The sequence below is a fragment of the Lepidochelys kempii genome, chromosome 9, assembly GCF_965140265.1.
Source record: "Lepidochelys kempii isolate rLepKem1 chromosome 9, rLepKem1.hap2, whole genome shotgun sequence".
In the NCBI taxonomy this organism is placed as follows: domain Eukaryota; kingdom Metazoa; phylum Chordata; order Testudines; family Cheloniidae; genus Lepidochelys; species Lepidochelys kempii.
This window is the reverse complement of record NC_133264.1, coordinates 9,766,064-9,787,474: the sequence shown is the minus strand read 5'-3', so window position 1 is coordinate 9,787,474 and position 21,411 is coordinate 9,766,064. Positions and strand designations below refer to the sequence as shown.

Below are 21,411 nucleotides of genomic sequence, written 5' to 3'. Positions count from 1 at the left end.
GTTGTCGTCCTTTAATATAGAAATTTCTAGCTTCTGTTACTTTGTAAAGCTACTTTAATGTGATCTTCAATATCAAGTGTAAATCATGAATACTATAGATAAATGGGTAACAATGTGGAATATCTGTTGCTTTTAACTTGTTTTGCCTTCATAACTTGTGGATTGTTAAAGTTTGTGATTGGCTGTTTTGTGCAGTATGTGATGTGAGTTGGTCACCTCAATCCAATTCCTAAAAAAAAGTGTTTGCATTACAGAATCATCAGCACACTTAATATTGCACCCTCCTTTACAGTCTCAGCAGAGAAGACATGGATTGATGGGCTTGAGAACTGAAATATCCTCTCATCACTAAAGGCAGTCTGTCTGCATCAGTCTTAAAGACACATTGCTGGGGCACTATGGTGAAGTCTGCATTGTTGTACCTCTTCTGTGTATATATAGAGGACTTCAGTCTCCTCCAGTACAGACAATCTGATACCTTTCATAATGCTGAAACACACTTAAGTGACCAAGTTCCGCTTAATGACTCTGATAATCCTTTCCTTCTCTCTCTCTCTCATAGATTCTGAGATTTATTTCAGATTTTCTTGCTTTTCTGGTACTTTACAATTTTATCATCCCTATTTCGCTTTATGTGACTGTTGAGATGCAGAAATTTCTTGGATCTTTTTTTATTGGCTGGGATCTTGACCTCTATCATGAAGAAACAAACCAGAGAGCACAAGTAAATACTTCAGATCTCAATGAGGAGTTAGGACAGGTAACAATGATGTTCATTTTTTACTTTTTGTTTAAATATCAGTGTTAAACAGTAAGGAAAAGTATTAGTGACTTCATATTGACTCTATTTTGAGCAACTCATAGGAGTTTGAAAATAAGATCTGCATATCTGACATGATGGCAGAAATACATATTTGAAGTCTCTTTTAATGTTAGCAAAATAAGTTTGTGATATATGGGGAGATGGTAATAATTTTTCTGTATTAAATGTACTTTATTCCAATTTGTTTTCTTTTATATTACCCTAGGTGGAGTATGTGTTTACAGATAAAACTGGTACACTAACTGAAAATGAAATGCAGTTTCGGGAATGCTCTATTAATGGCATCAAATACCAAGAGATCAATGGCAAACTAGTTCCAGAGGGGTTGACTGAGGATTCCCCAGATGGAATTAGACTGAGTCTTGTAAGATTTTATTTTTCTTCAAACTGAATAAATGCTGATGAATATTTCAGTTTAAATATTATTTCTTGGTGTGTTACGTAGAAGAAGAAAAATTTCTGGAAGGATTTCTGGTAGTAAAAATGGTTACAGAAAGAGTGGTAGATGTAAGGCAGTTTGAGAAATTTGATTTTTTAAATACCTTATTCTGTGGTACTGTAGAGTAATGCATCTTGTTTTAGAAAGATAAACTTGGCTTATGAACTGCTCTGTCTTTTTATAGATGAAAGAGGAAGAGCTTTTCTTGAAAGCAGTCTGTCTCTGTCACACAGTGCATATCAGTGCAGACCAAACCGATGGCATTGGTGATGGGCACTGGCGTGCCAATGGAATAGTGTCTCAGCTGGAGTACTATGCTTCCTCACCAGATGAGAAGGCTTTAGTTGAAGCTGCTAGCAGGTGAGTTCTAAGGCCAAAATTGTGACCGGCACAGCATGGCCAACAGCAGCTTCAAAAGTGAACAGGGAGATTTCACGGCCCTATGGCTAATTACTACAGTTTACTGCAAAGGGGTTTTATATATACCACACACCCACACACACCCCATCCAGGCATTTTTTTATATAGAGAAAGTTTTACTTCTGGATTAATTGATAGAAAGTAGGCAGCCCAGGGACATGGTCAATGGGGTCTCTACACATCGCGGTTCCACTGGGCCACTTAGAAACTTAGGCAGCTCACATCCTTCACAGGTAGACTATGATTATTAGCCTTCTAGCACAGTCTTAGACTAGATTAATAATGAGGCACTGAGACATTGCAGAATATTTTAATAACTGTTACAATTAAATACTTAAATACTCTGGCTGCAAATGTCTGTTTTAATTCTCTAGTTTATAATACTCCAACCTTAAAATTGGATTGCTGTTTAATACTTTCATTAGTTATTTTAAAAATAAGTTAGGATACGTTACCAGGACCTGTGAACACTTTGAATCAGTTGATCAAGCTTAAACAAAGCAGACTGTTTTAATTGTCATATCTGTGTTTTGTTAATATTTAGGAAGATGCTGGTATTGCTGAAATGCAGTTATAATTAGGCTTAGCAAATTAGTCTGTTACGGAATATGTAAAGTGTATGTTTAGAATAATAAAGCACATAGTATACTTTAAAGTAGACTAGATCTGTAGAAGATGTAGAAACCCCCACCCGATGTTAAACATTGGGTGGTTAAAAACATTTATAGAAACTAATTCTATCAAACTTAAATGGAGGGCATATTCCTCATGTTACTATGTTTCATACAGCGTTGCATCATCTTTACTACAAAAGAGGCATAGAAGTAAAGAGTATTTTTAATTTTCTGGAAATTAGATCTTTTTTCAGAATATGTAATACTTTTGCATTATTTAAAAAATGGCTCTTCCACAGACTCTCATGTTAATGAAAATAGTAGGCAAACCTGGTTTTTTTTGTTTTTGTTGTTTTTTTGCACATTTTAGAGTTGGTGTTGTATTTACTGGAACTAATGGGGAAGGTATGGAAGTGAAAAGCCTTGGAAAACCAGAAAGGTATTTCTTTCATATCACATTTATTGTGGTTCTCAAAGGACAGAACATTAATTCATGTGGATTAGTATAATATTGTACTTTTATATTATCTTTATCCTTCCTAGCTGGAAAGCACAGAATATTTTGTTCCTCTTGCTTTCCCCATAACTCCCTTTTTCTGAAACCTTTGCATATGATGTCCTTGAAATGGTAGTATTCAGTATTTTTTAATGAGAATTAAATGCATGTAACAATGGAAGGCGTGTGGGTGTGTATATATGAAGATGGCAACTGTCATACATGTGCATATTGATCATGTCTCAAATTTTTCAGCAAGCAGTTGAGAATATATGGATATTTGCATTCTCTGCGTTATACCGTAGAATATTTTTTCTTGGTCTGATCTATCTTAGTAATAACATGACTGAAGTCAAAGTTTTCAAACCTCTTAACTTCCTTTGGAGCTCTTAAATAACATTTTCAAAAGTGACTTAGACACTTAGGATCGTAAATCTTATTGAAAGTAAATGGGCCTTAGGTTCCTAACTGACTTAGCACTTTTCCAAATGTTACCCCTTAAGTTAATACAAGATAAGGCAGCAAGCTAGCAGCTGAAAGTAATTTCCAGACCCCAAGCTAGTATTCAGTAAACAAAGATTTCCATTGGGGAAAAAGAACATGGCGGGGAGGGATAGCTCAGTGGTTTGAGCATTGGCCTGCTAAACCCAGGGTTGTGAGTTCAATCCTTGAAGGAGCCATATAGGAATCTGGGGCAAAAATTGGGAATTGGCCCTGCTTTCAGCAGGGGGTTGGACTAGATGATCTCCTGAGGTCCCTTCCAACCCTGATAATCTAACTTTCGCCAGACAGAGGCTACCAGTACACCACTGCTGAAAAATAGCAGGTGAGAAAGCATGTATAATAGTCCCCATTTGTACATAGTATAGTTCTTATAGAATGTCTGGAGCAGAATAGGGGTTTGGGAGACATTTTTATAACTTGTATTTAGCTGTTTCCTACTGGCATTTGTTTCTAAGAAAAGCTGCTTTCCTTTCCCCTCTGTCTCCCCAGGTTTAAATTACTTCATGTTTTGGAGTTTGATCCAAATCGTAGACGAATGAGTGTCATCGTAGAGAGTCCCTCTGGTAAGCAGCCAGATCTTGCTCAAAGTTGTAATTTGTAAACTGCTAAATGGTGCATATGCTCAATTTTTACTCTGTTTTTTCTTAGGAGAAAAGCTCTTATTCACAAAAGGAGCAGAATCTTCCATTCTTCCTCACAGTAGAGGGGGAGAAATAGACAAAACAAGGATTCACGTAGATGAATTTGCTTTGGTAAGTCAAAATGTTCAAGATCTAAACCAACTAATAGATCTTGGTTGCTCGTGCTACTGCTCAGAAAACATAGTGGATGTGTACAAAAGAACTGTGGGCCTCTGTTATGTGGAAGGGGTATTGTATGTATGTGGCACAGCCTTTGCGAGATCTGAACCTGACACCACTAAATCAGAACAAATGAGTATGTCTTCTAATTTGGTTTGATTGATAACTCAGTGTAACTTATAAAACAAAAAAAAATTGATTTATAGTTTAAAACTCATTCAGATTTAAATTTGGCAATTGCATCCTAAGAAGTCACTGTTACTTAAGCCAGTTGGGAACCCATTCAGTCCTTTTCTGGCTGCTGTCTTTTAACCAATCCCCTTGAATCTCTGGTCAGCTCTTTTTGTTCCTTCCAATTACAATATGTAGGGTCTTAAAGCTGCATTAGTGGCTTAAACCAACCAAAAGCCTTAGTCTTGAACAGATTAAACCACTCTATCTAAGGCTTTAGATGAATTTAAGATGTTTATGCAGCTTTAAGGCCCTAGGTAGGTTTAAACTAGGAAAAATGTTCAAGGAAACATAATTTAGGGCAGTGCTCTTCACTATTTTTGAAGTGGGGGCAATTTTGGGGAAAAACCTTCAACATGAGAGCCACACTAGCCTGACACAGATGGTTGAACGCATGTCCGACACAGACGGTTGAACACTCTTTGTTGGTTGATATGGTAATATTACAGTTATTGGTAATATTGCTTGGAGTGCAGGAGAGGGTATGGGGGGCTGGCTCTTGGAGGGGGCTCAGGGCAGGGGCTTGGGGTGCAGGAGGGGGTGAGGGGTGCAAACTCTGGGAGGGAGTTTGGGTGCAGGAGGGGACTCCAGTCTGGGGCAGAATGTTCGGCTCCAGGAGGGGGCATGGGGTGCGGGCTCTGGAAAGGGGCTCAGGGCTGGGGCAGGGGCTTGCGGTGCAGGAGGGGGCTCAGGGCTGGGGCAGGGGCTTGGGGTATAGGAGGGGGCATGGGCGGTTGGCTCCAGGAGGCTGCAGGTTGGGTGGTGGAAGAGCTATTCAGAACCTGCCCCGGGGAACAGCACTTCCAGGAGCAGCTTGGGGCCGGGGCTGCCCAAAGTAAGGGACCAACCTGCACTTGTGGCCCCTGGAGGGGCACGTGGCTCTGCGTGCTGTCCCTCTCTGCAGGCACCGCGTCCACAACTTCCATTGGCCACAGTTCCCTGTTCCTGGCCAATGGGAGCCATGGGGACGGTGCTTGCAGGCAGGAGCAGCGTGCGGAGACCTCTGCTCCTCTCCTTACCCCTAGGGCTGTGGGGGGCGTGCTGGCCACTTCTGGGAGCGGCGTGGGGCTGGAGCAGTCAGGGAGCCTGCCTTAGCTGCAGCCTCACTACCATCGGAGAGCACGATTTGACAGTGAACTTCACTCAGGGTCCACGGGAGCCACCACTGGCTCGTGGGCCGTGCAGGAAAGAACACTGATTTAGGGGGACTAGTCAAGAGTGGAGAGGCACTTACATGGGGAGAAATTCTAAGATTCCATGAGTTCAAATGCCAGCAATTTGCAGGTGACACTGAGCTCTATTATTAACATTTTTATGCCAATGTCATCCTTGCCCCCATCTCTCCGAGGATCTAGGAGAGGAAGATTTGACTGAAGCTATACCCAAGCCAGGTAGAGGTTATGTTTGTAAGCAACAGGAAATGCTTAGAAAAGCTTCCAACCACACTGAGATCGTCTGTTGAGGGAATTTGTTCCCAAATCCTCAAAATAGATCACAGTCTGAGTCTTTCTAGACTCCTCAAGGATACTGAACTCTCATATAGTGCTGGCTGCGAAACTGACTAATTAGGAATCTCTAGCCTATTCTTTCCAATGACAGCTTTTCCTTAGCTGAACACTTTTGTTACCATCACACTGTACTACACAACTCAAAATGCATGTACAATTTTCTCATACCTGTGAGTATAATCTGCAGTGCTCTGTCACTAGTCAACATTTGGCCTGCTGGTGCTTTTAAAGTCAAATACATTCCTTCTGCCTCTTCCAGGCTTTCCATTATGTTTCCTTCCCTCAATGTCTTCTAGTTATTTATTTTTTGTCTTGTATGGTGCTGAGTGCATTTTTGGCACTTAACCAAATTTTAGCTTGGTAGTAGTAATCTGCCTTATCTAAAGCAACTGGTCAGTTTTTTAAGGTGTCCATTATGTGTATTTTTATAGGATATAAATATTGTACTTGTACTGCTTTTCATATGCTTTTAAATCATTTTATGAACATTATTATCCCTGAAAACGTACGACATCTTGTTTGGTTGCAGAAAGGGTTAAGAACTTTATGTGTAGCCTATAGAAGATTCACAGCTGAGGAGTATCAGGAAATAGACAGACGCCTTCATGAGGCTAGAACTGCCTTACAGCAACGAGAAGAACGACTGGCAGATGTATTCAACTTCATAGAAAAGGATCTGGAATTACTTGGGGCTACAGGAGTAGAGGACAAGTATGTTTTGGGACTTCTGCTGATTTCTCTACAAAAACAAAGCAAGCTTCTGTTTTATAATTCCATGATGGTGCACCCTTCTTTGTAAAATTGTCCCGACAGAGTAATAGATGGCTACTTATCTTCACTTAAATAAATGCACGCATACACTCAACGAAGTCTTAAATGTAGTAAACATGTTTTGCAACGTGAGACTTGGTAGTTCCAATAGCGTGCTATGTGCTTTACAGACAAGTTTTCAAATGTCTACCTTGTAAAGTGCATTCACAGTCAGACTGACTTAAATGTATGGTAAGGCTTCCAGATGCCTCCTGGGAAAAACCTGAAAAGTGAATACTCTTGAGGCCCTTCTACTTTTATGCTGTATTTTTTAAAAACTGTTTTAATTAGTCTCAAGATAAATTCTGATGATTCCCAATTTGAGGTCATAATCTCTTTAACAATAGATTGCTGAATAAAGTACTGTGATTTGTGTAAGATTATAATTTCAGGGTGCAGATAGAACTCTAAAAGGTTTTTCATGTATTTTATGGAAATATTGCTAAAAGTAAAAGAAAAATAGAAAAAGATACTGAATATAGGAAACTAAAACTTTTCTTATAAAAGATTTTTTTTAAATATATACAGAAGATCTCAGCTTAAAAGGCTTTACTGCTGCAATTTTGAAGTCATTTCACTTAGTAGAGGTAAACTTTAGATTGTACTTTGCTGAGGTCTTGATTAGACTGGGTGGAAATGAAATTGGCTGAATACATTTGTGAATAGTGTTAGGAAAACCCTTATTGCATCCAGATAAGCCAATTTACAGGTTAAATATCCTACCATATCATAACTGCCTATTTCAAATGTGATTGTGTACCTTTTTATCACACGCTTTGTTATAGTTAAATATTAAACCCAATCATAATGTGGACTGTTTCTTTGTAGTGTGTTCTACCAGTTAGTGAAGATGTTCTCTATTTTCAGACTCCAAGATAAAGTCCAAGAAACTATAGAGGCACTCAGATTGGCTGGTATCAAAGTGTGGGTGCTTACTGGAGATAAGCATGAAACAGCTGTCAGTGTGAGTTTATCTTGTGGACACTTCCATAGGACCATGAACATCCTTGAACTTGTACAACACAAATCAGACAGTACATGTGCAGAGCAGCTGAGGCAGCTAGCCAGGAGGTAAAGTACCATATGTGGCAATCTGAATGATGTTATAACTCTGGATTATTTATTTTTTATTTCTCAAGTTTTATGACAATTAGTCATTTTAGTTTATTTACATGCCTAATATATAAACTTACTCTGTTACTAATAAAGCTGTTGCTTCTGAAAGTCTAAGATACCTTCTTTTTCTCAACTTGTGTGATTATTTGTTGTGAATATAGTACTTGCTTACTGTAACTAAATTAAAATACAATGTTGTTTTCAATATAATAATGACCTCTTTTTTCTGAATAGAATAAAGGATGATCATGTAATCCAGCATGGGCTGGTTGTGGATGGGACCAGCCTCTCTCTTGCACTCAGGGAACATGAAAAACTGTTCATGGAAGTTTGTAGAAATTGTTCTGCAGTGCTGTGTTGTCGCATGGCACCCCTGCAAAAAGCCAAGGTAAGTCAATATGCAATATTAATGGTTGTTTTCAAATATAAGAATGTTTAAATTTGTAAACTATATTGCATTGATTATGATGACATCCTGCATTCCAGAGCTTACTCTAAAGTTAAGTATTGTGAACTTCTTCTCAGAAGAATAGTTAGTATACCTGAAACCAGAGGCATATTGCATAATAAAGGTTTGGTTCTCAAGCATTGGCTTAGCAGTTTGGTCATCTAACAGCATTGTCTTTATTATTTACCTATTAAGTCTGTTTAAGTGGTGGTTCTGTCATTTGGGCAGCTGTATCACAGTGAAAAAGGAGAACATGAAATCTATGTGTAAAATTTAATTTCTAAATCTGTGCACCATTCACATCAGTTAATTTAACAAAATACCTCTTAGTAAGGATCCATGTGCAGCAGCTGCTCTAGTGCTACATACTGTACAGGACATATTCCAGTAGGTGGCTTCAAAGTAGCAGGACTTATGTGAACAGCCTTGCAGCCACAGCAGAGCAGTGGGGGATGCCGTTGCTAGTATCGCTAATTAATGAGTACATGGACAATTAAGCGTGATCAAATTAATGTCCCAGCTAAATTTGGACAAGGAGCCACTACAGGTCACTATTCACTAGAATTCCTGTAGCAGCATAATGTACTGGGTTTTGCTCATTTCAGATATTTCAACAAAAGACAAAAGGAAAACATTCTAGAAACAGTCTTCTTACAAATTTTCTTGTGTTTTTTGTTTTCTGTGAAGTGTTTGTAGGATATCGAAGTGACTGTGACACCTACAATACTTGTAATTACTAGTGTTTTGAGTATCTCAGCTCTTCAATGCTATTTTAGTAAAGACATAAGACTTTCTCAGTTACTGCTGACAGGAAGAGAGGCCAGTTCTATTAACCAGTAATACGGTTGAGACTCCTTCAAGGAAATCATTTCCATCTCACCTCAGTAGCTAAATGGAGAACTCTTCTTGGATTAAATTGGAGAAGCTTTATGAAGAAAGTACATCTGCAATTGTTAAAAGGTGTAAAAGATCTGGAAGTTTGTGTTTGGAGGGGGGAAATGAGGCCTAGCTTCTGAAAGAATAAGATCTCTAGTGGTAATGTGCCTTCAGACTTCCTTTTTTTCTCTGAAGCTGTCCTGATTTCACGTCTACTCATATTTAGGTCTTCATTGAATTTTGTTCAGCACAGTTTTAATAAGCTGCTGGATATTCTACAACAGTGGGTAGTGGCATCTCTCTGGCTGGCTTGGTCCTATCAAGCACATGAATGAAGTTTGAACCTACTATGATTCTGTTCAGACTCTATAGAAGAAAGTGGTTGCAGAAGTACTGGTAACTTATTACCACTATCCAGCCCAGAAATCCAGATGTTTCCAAAATTACTGTCATGGGTGAAATGTCATGTTTGGCCTTGGCTTGTAAATGATCCTCTCAGGAATTCCTTTGAGTAAATGGGAGCATGGCTAACCATCATGATAGACCTGTTGCTCCTGAGAGAGATTATTTTTCTGCTTAACGTAATGGGACTGAAAATGGGTGTATAATGTAAGAAAAAAACGTTGTCTAAAGAGAATCAGACACCTTTCCAATGTGGAACTAGTTTCTGGCCGTTGTGTAACATTATACCTATTAAAGGATACATGGAAATCAAAACAATTAATTATGGACCTGTTCCAATGTCCAGTGAAATCAGTGGGGTTCTTCTATTTAAGTTTCTGAAATCTCAGGAGAGGTTTGTTTCTTGATGATACGATTCCCCACTGGCTGAGATTATTCACTGGCCTGATGATGATAGTCATATTACATATTTTGCTTGACTTGAAATTTTTGTTGCCAGCCTGCATCTTCAGAGCATAGCTATCTTCCAGTTTGGGATCAATACCTGTTTAGTTGCTTTTGTATCTGTGAGGTACTTATTCTTGGCTACCAAAGAAGGTAGGTGGCAGCCAACAAGAATATTTTTTTACATCCTCTAGTTCCTATCTTCTCCTGCAAGTAGAACTTCCTTATTTATTATTTCCTTAGAACTTATTTCCTGCATCTTATCACAACCTATGTTAAAGTATTTTCTGATGGAACTGACTTGCCTTAGCCATCGAAACTAGTCAGATTACTCTGAAATGAGTACAGGATGAGGATAAACATGTTTTGTGGCAGCTTACTCTAGGCCTTTAAGGTTATATTCCTTCATTCATCATGCCATTCCTCTGCTTTCTTTTGCCCCGAGTGCATATTGATACATCAGGGAGTTGTACGATTTTCCGCTGGGAGATATTTTCTGAAAAGGCTTCTGTCTCCACATCCAACAACTTGAAGGCTCAGAACATCTGTAATTGTGTTTGTGAGGTTTATCCCTTTGAGCTAAAGCAGCAGTTCTCAAACTGTGGGTTGGGACCCCAAAGTGGGTTACAATCCCATTTTAATGGGGTCCCCAGGGCTGGCATTAGACTTGCTGGGGCCCTGGGCTGAATCTGAAGCCTGAGCCCCAGTACGTGGGGCGGAAGCCCAAGGGCTTTAGCCCTGCATGGTGGGGCTCAGGTTACAGTCCCCCTGCCTGGGACTGAAGCCTGTGGGCTTTGGCCCCCCTGCCCAGGGTGGTGGGGCTCGGACAGGCTCAGGCTTCGGTCCCCCCCTTGTGGGGTTGTGCAGTAATTTTTGTTGTCAGAAAGGGGTCGCAGTGCAATGAAATTTGAGAAACCCCTAAGCTAGAGCACTCTTTCTCCCCTACAGGAAATTAATCATTCATTGTTTCTTATTGGCAATGTGTCTGTTCCAAGGAATGCTTCTCAAGTAGGAGTATTCCTAGCTCTGGTTAGAGGGTTCCTGTTCAGAATGTGTTTTTTCTGTGTGCAGCAACGGTTTTTGAGGACCGCTGTTCTCAGGAATGCACGTAATTCTTGCATCCAAAAATACAATAGCGTTTCTCCATTTTACCTGTTCTGCAGTTGTCCTGCCCAGTAACTAAACTGGGACCACTCACTACCAGTAGACTTATTTTGCTTTGAAAAAGGAGGAACTATGTTTGTTAGTGTCATTCTTAATTGGCATTCCTGACGACTCTTTGACTTCTCAGATCATATTGGTGGTTATCTGTCTGTCCTTTTAAGGTATGTTTCTTATATGAACTTATCCTTTCTTGCATCCCTTCTAGTACGTGAGAAGGGTGCAAGATTTTCTTACAGCAATGGTATGTTCTTCTGGCACGGCACATCCTTTCCATTGTCTGTGCTAAAATACATATTTGATTACATTAGCAATTCCTTTATTGCACTGTACTTAAGTAATCTGGGGACACATCTGTACATTTGTGTGTTTTCCTTAGCTGTACTCATCATGGTTGCTTCTGTGGAGTATCTCACAAAAGTTTTAGCATTCCCTTCCAGGTTTCCTGTGTCTCCTGTTACATTACTAGTACCTTTCTAGGTTCTAGCCTTGCAATCAAAGACATAGGGGCTGCACCTCTCCTCCTGCACAAACCAAAGGCAGTTCAAGCTTGTCTAGAGGGCTTGGTCACACCCTTTATCCTTACACTAGACTCTCTCTCTGCCTCCATTGGTGCAAAGCAGCAGTTTAGCACCCCCTTCCTTTTCTATTGCAATCCTTAATGGTAGAGCAGTCCAGTTGGAGCAAACTGAAGATCAAGAGGTGCTTCATCTGCAAAAGAGACCTTTTCAGGAGTCACTTCTCTCCTAAATTACATGGAAAGGAGGAGTTTGTTAATCCTTTTCCATTAGCTTTTCCACTTAAGAATGAATATATATATATATACACACACGTCTTTTGGATGACTTTTTTAGTATATACCCCCTACTACTCAACTTGATACTAATGAAAAAGATCATATACAAAGGAATGTAGGGCAGGCCATATGTTATTGCCTTCATTTTGAGCAGTGTTGATCATGTCTGTGGCCGTTTACCACCTATTCAGGTATTCCTATGCTCTCCTGTTTGTTGTAAGAAGTTTGGGAAGTCTCCAGGATTTTCTGAGTTATAAGAAACATCCTTAGATTATTTCTGGCCCCTTTTATGATCTGGTGATTATTTGGTGGATACTTCCCTTCAGCTATATAGTCTCCAAGAAAAGGAATCCAGTTAATACTGTAGGTTTCAGAGTAGCAGTCGTGTTAGTCTGTATTCGCAAAAAGAAAAGGAGTACTAGTGGCACCTTAGAGACTAACCAATTTATTTGAGCATAAGCTTTCATGAGCTACAGCTCACTTCATCGGATGCATTCAGTGGAAAATACAGTGAGGAGATCGGATGTTCCTGTTAACTGCTGGAAATGGCCCACCTTCATTATCACTAAAAAAGGTTTTCTCTGCCACCCCTCCTCCCCCGCCACCCACCCACTCTCTTGTTGGTAATAGCTCATCTTAAGTGATCACTCTCCTTACAGTGTATATGATAACACCCATTTTTTCATGTTCTGTGTGTATATAAATCTCCTCACTGTATTTTCCACTGAATGCATCCGATGAAGTGAACTGTAGCTCACGAAAGCTTATGCTTAAATAAATTGGTTAGCCTCTAAGGTGCCACTAGTACTCCTTTTCTTTTTAGTTAATACTGTATTTTCAGAGAGATGAAATGTATTGTAATTAAGCTTTAAGAGCTGAGGGAACATATTCAGTCCTGTCAAATTATATGAAGCTAAATTCAGAGAAATTAATCTCTCCTTAAATCTGTACATACCACCAGATAAAAGTTTTCTCCATAACCTACTCTGCATAATCTTGAGACAGTATTATCAGGGAATTCAAATTTTGGATTATTCCCTGGTTGCATTTTCAATTTTCCCTTTGTTCAGTAGGTATGGAATGTCTGTGTTCATCCTAGTTATTTTGTATGTCTTTTTATGTGATAAAATACCCATTTTATAGTAGATATGTTTTTATATTATAGTTTTTTAATCAGTAGCCTGTGAATTAATATGGGAAAATTGTGCTATATTCTTTTCCCACCCATATTGAAAATATGCTTTTCTTATGTTGTGTGGGATGATTTATGTTATACAGTTCAACTCCAGGATCCAGTTGTGGTTTTTTTCCACGTCTTTTTTCTTTTCTTATATTTCAAGTTTTTTAGCATTCAGACTTTTTTTCGTTTGCCTGTATTATGTATACACAGCATGATCTGATGGATGAATGAGTCTGGTTTCATAGTCCCCATGAAAACTTTTAAGAGAGTTAACTCTGTAGGTAACCTTTGAAGGTACTGTCTATCTGTTGCTCCCACTCCCTACTTGCATGAGAAGTAAAATTCAGTATTTTGGTTAGGTTAATAGTTGTAAAAGAGCAGATGGTTATGTGGGGTGACGGTTGTGTGTAATAGCCTGGAGGCGTGTGTAATTTCTGATTTCAGAGTATGTCCACACTGCAGTTGAAGGTGTGATTTGCAGCTCAGGTAGGCATGCCTTGGTTAGCTTTAATGTAGACAGCACAGCTTAAAATAGCAGTGAAGATGTGTCAGCATGAACAGTGTAGCAACTCAGGTGTGTACCCAGAGCTACAAGCAGCTTATACAGCCTGTGCTGAAGCATGTGTCACCAGGTCTTCACTGCTGGATTAAAGCTCACATAGGTATGCCTACCCAAGCTGTATTCACATATTTGATTGCAATGTAGACATACCTTAAAAGTTGTTCAAAAGCAAGAGGCTTTTCCAGTAGAGTTATGAATTTGTGACATGTCCACTTATGTGACGTGCTGGAGATACTCTTATCCAAGCATGCTTATCCCTGGGGTTCACTAGTGGGTGCATTTATTTAAGCTGCTCATGAATTAGTGACAGATTTATAACCTGAAAAACTAATTTTGAAACCTCCCCTTCCCTTCTCTTTTTTTTTTTCTTTTTTCTCCTCCCTCCAGGTAGTACGACTGTTAAAAACATCTCCAGAGAAACCTATAACCTTAGCCATTGGTGATGGGGCTAATGATGTAAGCATGATACAAGAAGCGCATGTTGGCATAGGTACCTGACCTTTTTCAGAACTTTCACTTGATATAAATTACTAAATTTGTGTTCTTTATAAAGCATTCTACTGTATGTAGAATTAGTCTGTACTTGTACTTTTAAACTGCTAAACTTTAGCCATTTTTACACCTGAAAATAACAATACATCAATCTTCCAATCATTTTTAAACACACTTGCAGTTGCATGTTATATGTCAGAATTTCAGTGGAATCTAAAATGTAAGACCATTCCCTTCTGAAGACAATATTTTAAATATCAATAGCTTGTGTCTGTTATATGGCACATTAGAATCTAGGCCCCCATAAAGTATTGTTCTCTTAATTATCTCCAGTCGTTACTTAAGACACTATTAAACGTCTCTTGACACAGAATTGAAGCTATTCTCTCTATATAGGTAGCTAAAGTTTTGCCACCATTTCTTCTGTTACTACACATTGAACTTTAATTTGACATTGGTTAGTCACACCAATGTTTTCTTTCCATATATCTGTTTTTCTTGAATCGCCATGTTGAAAGGGGACCTTACCCAACGTCTAGTGAAAAGAATCCAAAAATTTAAAAATCATTTAGTTTTATGTTTCACTAATAGAATAATACTTTATCAAATAAGACTTCAGCCCATTTTACTAATCCATCTCTCTACTTTTTTGCAATATATAAATAGCAAAGCTATTAAGATTTAGATTTGGATATAATTACATGCTGCTTTAGATTGTCTTCCACCTCTTATCAAAAAGTGCTTAATTTTCCGTGCTGATTATATTTATTTCCTAAATTGCACCTTAATCTTGCCCATATACAAAAATGAAAGATAATAAAAAGAAGAGTAACATGAAAAGAATGAAAATCTTATTTCTGCAGTCATTTCTTCAAATCCTTCATTTTCATTCTAGACTATTCTGTTATATTCTGCATGAATAAGAGAGGTTGATTTTGCCATTTAAAAAGAACTCTAACAATCCTTTAATCATTTTTTATCTGGAAGTCTCTTGTAAGGCATCGTTCAGGATGCAAAAGTCCATTCCTGGGGTATCTTGGTTTGTATCTCATTTCTCTTACTTTCCTCATTTCATTCCTAAACTAACAAAATGTAACAAACTTTCTTCGCAAGGGGGTTTTTACTTGGTTTCTTTTCTAATCCTTTTTGAAAGGTCCTACTGGGACCTATGCTATCTGTATCCATTAAGAAAGCTATCTATTCAAAATCAGTATGGATTAATGGAGGTTTGCATTCCAAACATAATAGTTTTTCTGTTCCTTCGGCTGTTGCAACACGTGAACTGTTAACCCCAGATTTTTAAATTCCTGCTTTGTTTTATTTTCAACTTGTTTCCTCCTCTGTACACACCTGAGGAATTGTACTTAAGGCACTAAATTGCCAAGCTGTTATAGAAATGGAAAAGATTATCTTCAGCCAGATTCTCAGAGGTGCTCAGCACCCGTAAGTGGGGGCATATATGGGAGCTGAGCTCTTGAATTGTAAAATGTAGGCACCTCGGTTAAATAGCCAAATTTTCAAAACTTCATTAAGATATCTAAATAGGAACTGCTGGATACTAATGAGTTTGACCCCTAGACTATACTCAACCCCACACTTCCCACTGCCAGTGCAGAATTATACTTTGTCCAGTCTAGCTTTAAATGCTTCTAAGGAAGAGGCATTCTCTCTTTCTCTTGAAAGTCTGTTGCCGATCCACAGTTAAATATTGTAGATTTCACTGTTAAGACTTTTTTTTACTCTTACTGAGCTTAAATATTCTTTTCCTTAACTTCCATCCTCTTTTTCTGGAGTGAAAGTGGGTTATGACATACATGTGCCACTTTTCATTCTGTAAATCTTTGCATATAAACTAATCCCACTAGCCTCTTAAGGATTTCTGTAGCACCACCACCCTAAGAGTAACTGTAGGAAGAATTGTTGAAAGGTCTTGAATATCCTGATGCTCATCTAGTAGCAACTCTTTCTGTGACAAGAAAAAGCTACACAATGTTAATTTATTATGGTGACTGTGAAGAGCACAGGACAGCCTGCTTGAGAAATATACCAAGTAAATAGTAGATCGTCATCTATTGTTATAGTATGTGGTTAGTTCACATAAAAATCACGTAAGGAACATGAAATGATATACACTTGTCCAAGTTCCATTTGTAATTTGTGCAAATAATTCTAGCAGTGATACCTTTTACAACCTGTTTTTAGAAAAAAGCATCTCTCTAAAACTGAGCATAATAGGTAAATTCTAGGGTAGATGGTAGATTTGCACATTTTAAGTAAAAGGGTTTTTGTGATTCTGTATGCTTTATTGTTGCTGTGCGTTCCCTTAACATATTTCTTTGCTATAAACTGTCATTCAAGTATAAATACAGTAGTATTTTGGTCTAACTGGTCCAGGGGCCTTGAGTGAAGCTGATTCTCTAGTTGTCAGAAGTGTTACCTCCTATTGGTATCAATAGCTACTGGAGTCTTTTAAATGTGAAAGTGTATAGAAGATGTATATTTTCATCAATTTACTTTTTCTGCAGCGTTTACTCTAATTTCATTTATATTTTATGTCCTAAATATTACAGGAATCATGGGGAAAGAAGGAAGGCAAGCTGTAAGAAACAGTGACTATGCAATAGCAAGGTTTAAATTCCTCTCCAAGTTGCTTCTTGTTCATGGCCACTTTTACTATATTAGGATAGCAACCCTTGTACAGTACTTTTTTTATAAGGTAAGTCTATTCAATGTGCCATTGATGTTCAGTAGAACTAAGCATTCCTTTTCCTAGCATAAAATGTGTCTCAGACTTTAATTCTTGCAGTTAAATCATCAGGATATTAAATATCTCCCATTTGGGACTATCTGGGTGTTATACAACAGAGCACACCTGAAATGAGAGACCCATTTTGCTTCAGAATTCATGTGGAAAACTGCCCACTGGAAGTATCTTTTAATATTGTGGCAGAGTTCACCTAGGCCAGTGTGCAGCTGTTGTTACTTTACCAACTTGAAATCCAAGTAAATTTTAAAATGAGTTAAAAGTCATCTTGGGTACTACCCTGAGCCCAGTTCGTTCCTCTGTCAGTTTTTGTCATCTACAGTCATCTTTTCCTATTTTAAAAAAAAAAAAAAGTTTATTCTTCTACAGTCGATTGTCCCTTTTGTATTCCAATGAGGGATATGTGCATGTGCCCTTGTATTGCCTTGTGGTTTAGCCCAAGGCAATAAAGGGCAGGCCTGACCGACCGCATCTCCAGTTCCTTCTCAGTGCCACGTGGTCCAAGTTGGAGCTTCTGCTGATCTCTTGTCCTTAGTGATGCACTTTTGAAAATTTTTACCAAAATACTTCTTATTTTTTTTATGGTTGTAATTTGATAATTCCTTGGGACACCACATTGGCATTTTTTCCCACCAAATTATTCCTTCCCACACCACAGTTCCTAGGTCTGGGTTCTGGAGTATGCCAAAGATGCCAAGATTCAAAGTCTGTGCTTTCTGCCCTGGCTCATTTTCCATCAGCGACAAATGCCTGTACTGTTTGGGGGAAGCCCACATCACCTTCAGGTGCAGTATCTGTCTCTCCTTCCCTGCCTATCCATGGGAGGGCCAAGCTCTCTACCTCAAGAAACACCTCACGGAGGTTGCCATGGCGCCAAAGTCAGAACCTGGCCAGGGAACCCCCTTTGTACATCAGCCTGAACAATCCAACAATCCAGCCTGTACCCCCTACCACAGAGCTCCGTGTGGATCTGCCGGAACCAGTGCTACAGACTCCAAGTCGGGGTCTAGCCATCAGCCACAGAAATATGTGGAGAAGCATAGTAGTAAGTCTTCCTTTAAATCCAAGAAGGACGCTGCATGGTCCACAAGTTCCAGGCGTGGAGGAGCTACACATTCCACGGTGCAGAAGAGAGACGGGAGGCCACACCGCTTGCCAGATCGACCGGTCCCAGCACCAAACCCCTCCAGCATCCTGTGAATTGTTGGTCCTGAGACGGATCCCTTTACTAGTTCCGGTCCTATCAATACACGGGTCATACCGTTGACTCCGGAGAGACTCAGAAGTGTTCCCAGCCCTCACAAACTGTTGGCTCTGGAAGGAGCCAGGTTTCTGCATGTTCCAGTGCACTCACCTCTGCAGAGGGCTCCATCTCCTTCCCAACATCTCCCGTCTGCTGGCCGTACCTCTCTTACACATCTTGTTCTGTTGGTACTCCCATTTGTGCAAGATTCCGACTCCTCTGAATCTGAGGGATCTGGACGTTTGGCACAGTGTGCCGCTTCCATTCCAGAAACATGACTACCAGAGGGTTCTGGTGGCTCTGTGGCAGTTTCCCCCTTTGCCTTACCCAAGAAGCAGATATCCGGCTCCTTGGGCACAGGTACAACAATAGGATCAATCGGGTTGGCCAAATTGGAGCTCCTTGCCCCAGTATTCGCCTTCGGAACAGTCTTGTCTGGCTTGTGAGAACTCCTCGGTTTCACCGCCCTATCTTTCATCCGGTAGATGTTTGGAAATGGGGTTAGACAAGGCACCGATCGGCCCGGCTCTGACAGTAATGGGGGATCCAGGGAAGATTCCCTTTGTCGTCTCCAGACGCGGCTGTGTCGTCGACACTGACCTCCCTGCTAGACGACTATCGTCAGTTTCAAGAACTCCTATGGAGAATAGCCAATACCCTTGATACCCCACTGGAAGAAATGCAGGACACTTACCACCAGTTACTAGACATTCTCCACACATCAGTACAGGCAAGGGTGGTCTTATCCATCATTGATGGGTTTCTTCAACCAGCACACATCATGTGGCATACCCTGGCCACATGTGCATTGACCGGAAAGAGGGCCAAGAAAAGGTACTACATTCTCTCCCCCCCCCCCCCCCCCAGTCAGAATTTTTATTTTCACACCCTCCACCTAACTCCATGGTAATACAAACTGTGCTGGAGCAGACCAAACAACAACACCCATGCTCCATCCAGCAGACTGGGAGCGTAAGAGACTGGACCTCATGGGTCAGAAGGTCTTCTCCTTGACTGGACTACAATTCTGGATCTCTAACTACTTGGCACTGATGGCCAAGTATACACTCTGGCCGGATGGAGAAATTTGAAGATAAATTACCTCAGCAGGATCGTACTCAGTTCCAAGCAATTTTACAGGAAGGCAAGTTGGTGACCAGGACCATACTTCAGGCTGCAGTTTATTCAACAGACACACCCTCTCTTGTATTGGCAACTGGAATTGTCATGAGGAGTTAATCCTGGTAACACTCCTCCTCAGGTTTGCCTAGAAAGGTACAGAACACAAACAAGGACCTTCCCTTCGGTGAATCACACCCCTTCAACCAGAAAACTGATGATTTCTTATGCTCGCTTAAAGAACCAACTTATGATCCTGGGGTGTATATACACTGGCACCAAAGAGAAAATGTTATTACCTACCACCAGCCCAGTGCTATAGAACTCCACACTTCTACCACCAACAAGCCTACTAACCTTTTCAGAAGCAGCCTAAGGTACCCAGAACCCATCCACTGTTCTGGCAGCACAGACCTCCGCACAACACACTAAGTCATAGCAAAAGCGATATTTCTTAGTGCGCCTAGAGAGACATCAACCACTCCGTACACTGAGCTCTTACCCTCCACCCCTTTCAGGGATCGTCTCAAACCCTTTCCACTAGCTTGGAGAGCTATTACAACAGACAAGCAGGTCTTGGACATCGTTCAGTGGAGCTACACTGTGGTGTTTATGCCGACACCTCCTCCACATCCCCCACCCTGACCACCCAGAAGAGGTTTCTCTCACAACAGTATTCTTACCCTAGAGGGTGGACTGCCTTCTGCAGAGAGGAGCAGTGGAGCCAGTCCCTGCAGCCTTTCAGGACACAGGATTATATTCCAACAATTTTCTGGTACTGAAGAAGAAAGGTGGATGGAGACCAATTTTGGATCTCTGACACCTCAACCGTTTGATTCGCAAGCCATAATTCCATGTGGTCACCCTTGCAGCCATCATTCCCTCACTGGAAAAAGGCATATGGTTTACAGCTCTATACATGTAAGATGCCTACTTCCATATTGGCATACATGCGACCCACAGAAGGTTCCTGAGGTTCAAAATACACTAAGTGCACCTGGTATTGCTCCAGGGGAGGACTCGGTGCTCACTCTCTGGGCAATGCTCTGGTCATCAGTTGGTCAGACCAGACGAACTACACCTTCACCCATACACAGACTCCTATCCCGCATTCTCCATGAACTCTGGCAGGAGAGAGCGTCGGCCATTCTGATCGCTCTGTTCTGGCCTCGCTAATTCTGGTTCCCTCTTCTCCACATATCTAAACAACCTCCACTCCTACTACAGACATTTCTAGAACTGCTGAGACAACACAACATTTGACTCAGGCATCAAAATCCATGGATACTACACGTGACAGCATGGGTTTTGGATGGACACCTCCATTAGCACGAGAATGGTCATTAACAGTGCAAGACATCCTCTCGAATAGCTGAAAGGACTCCATAAGGTGATCGTATCAGGCCAAATGGACATACTTCACCTGCTAGGTCCAACAGTAAGGTCTTGCACCCGAAGCTGTGCGCATCCCTGTGCTCTTAAACTGTTTCCTCCTCCTGAAAACCTCGGGATGTGCTCTCAGCTCTGTCAGAGTGCATGCAGCCACCATTAGTGCTTTCCATCCTTGAGTGGAAGGGCGTTCAATTTTTACCCACCCCTTGACTGCCCGATTCTGGAAGGGCCTTTTGTGTAAATATCCACTCATTCAGCCTGTTGTTCCCCAGTGGGACCTCAGCCTATTTCTTATCTCTTTAATGAATGCTCCCTTTGAACTGCTGGCCTCCTGCCCTCTCTCTCTCTCCTCTCCATGAAGGTTGCTTTTCTTGTTGCTATTACCTCAACAAGGAGGGTTGGTGAACTGAGAGCTGTGATGGCACCACGTTCCATAAAGACAAGATCTCACTGCGACTGCATCCCAAGTTTCTGCCAAAGGTGGTTTCCCAGTTCCACCTCAACATCTGACTACCTTCTTTCCAAAACCACATGCCTCAAATGAGTAATGGCAGCTTCCTTCCCTCAATGTGTGTACAGCCCTACCTTTTTATCTACAAAGGACAAAGCCATTCCAGAAGTCTTCCAGGCTATTTGTCACCATAGCAGAGAGAATTAAAGGACAGGCCATTTCCACCCAGAGAATCTCTAAGTGGGTCTCAGGGTTCATTGCACACTGCTATCAATTGTTAGAGCACTCCCCTGAGATGGGATATGAGCCCATTCCAGGAG

The 21,411-nt window shown here is 40.5% G+C and overlaps 1 protein-coding gene across 7 annotated transcripts in view; it reads left to right on the top strand.

Annotated features, from left to right (window-relative positions):
• Positions 1-21,411, top strand: part of ATP11B (ATPase phospholipid transporting 11B (putative)) — a 118,841-nt gene that overhangs the window by 57,781 nt on the left and 39,649 nt on the right. For all 7 annotated transcript variants that reach the window (XM_073359282.1, XM_073359281.1, XM_073359280.1 and 4 more), the window contains 11 exons: positions 563-760; positions 1,029-1,187; positions 1,447-1,622; positions 2,667-2,735; positions 3,786-3,859; positions 3,945-4,048; positions 6,365-6,546; positions 7,513-7,716; positions 7,996-8,149; positions 14,018-14,120; positions 16,693-16,838. In XM_073359282.1, the coding sequence (XP_073215383.1) occupies positions 563-760; positions 1,029-1,187; positions 1,447-1,622; positions 2,667-2,735; positions 3,786-3,859; positions 3,945-4,048; positions 6,365-6,546; positions 7,513-7,716; positions 7,996-8,149; positions 14,018-14,120; positions 16,693-16,838 (1,569 nt within the window). The remainder of the gene's footprint in view (positions 1-562; positions 761-1,028; positions 1,188-1,446; positions 1,623-2,666; positions 2,736-3,785; positions 3,860-3,944; positions 4,049-6,364; positions 6,547-7,512; positions 7,717-7,995; positions 8,150-14,017; positions 14,121-16,692; positions 16,839-21,411) is intronic.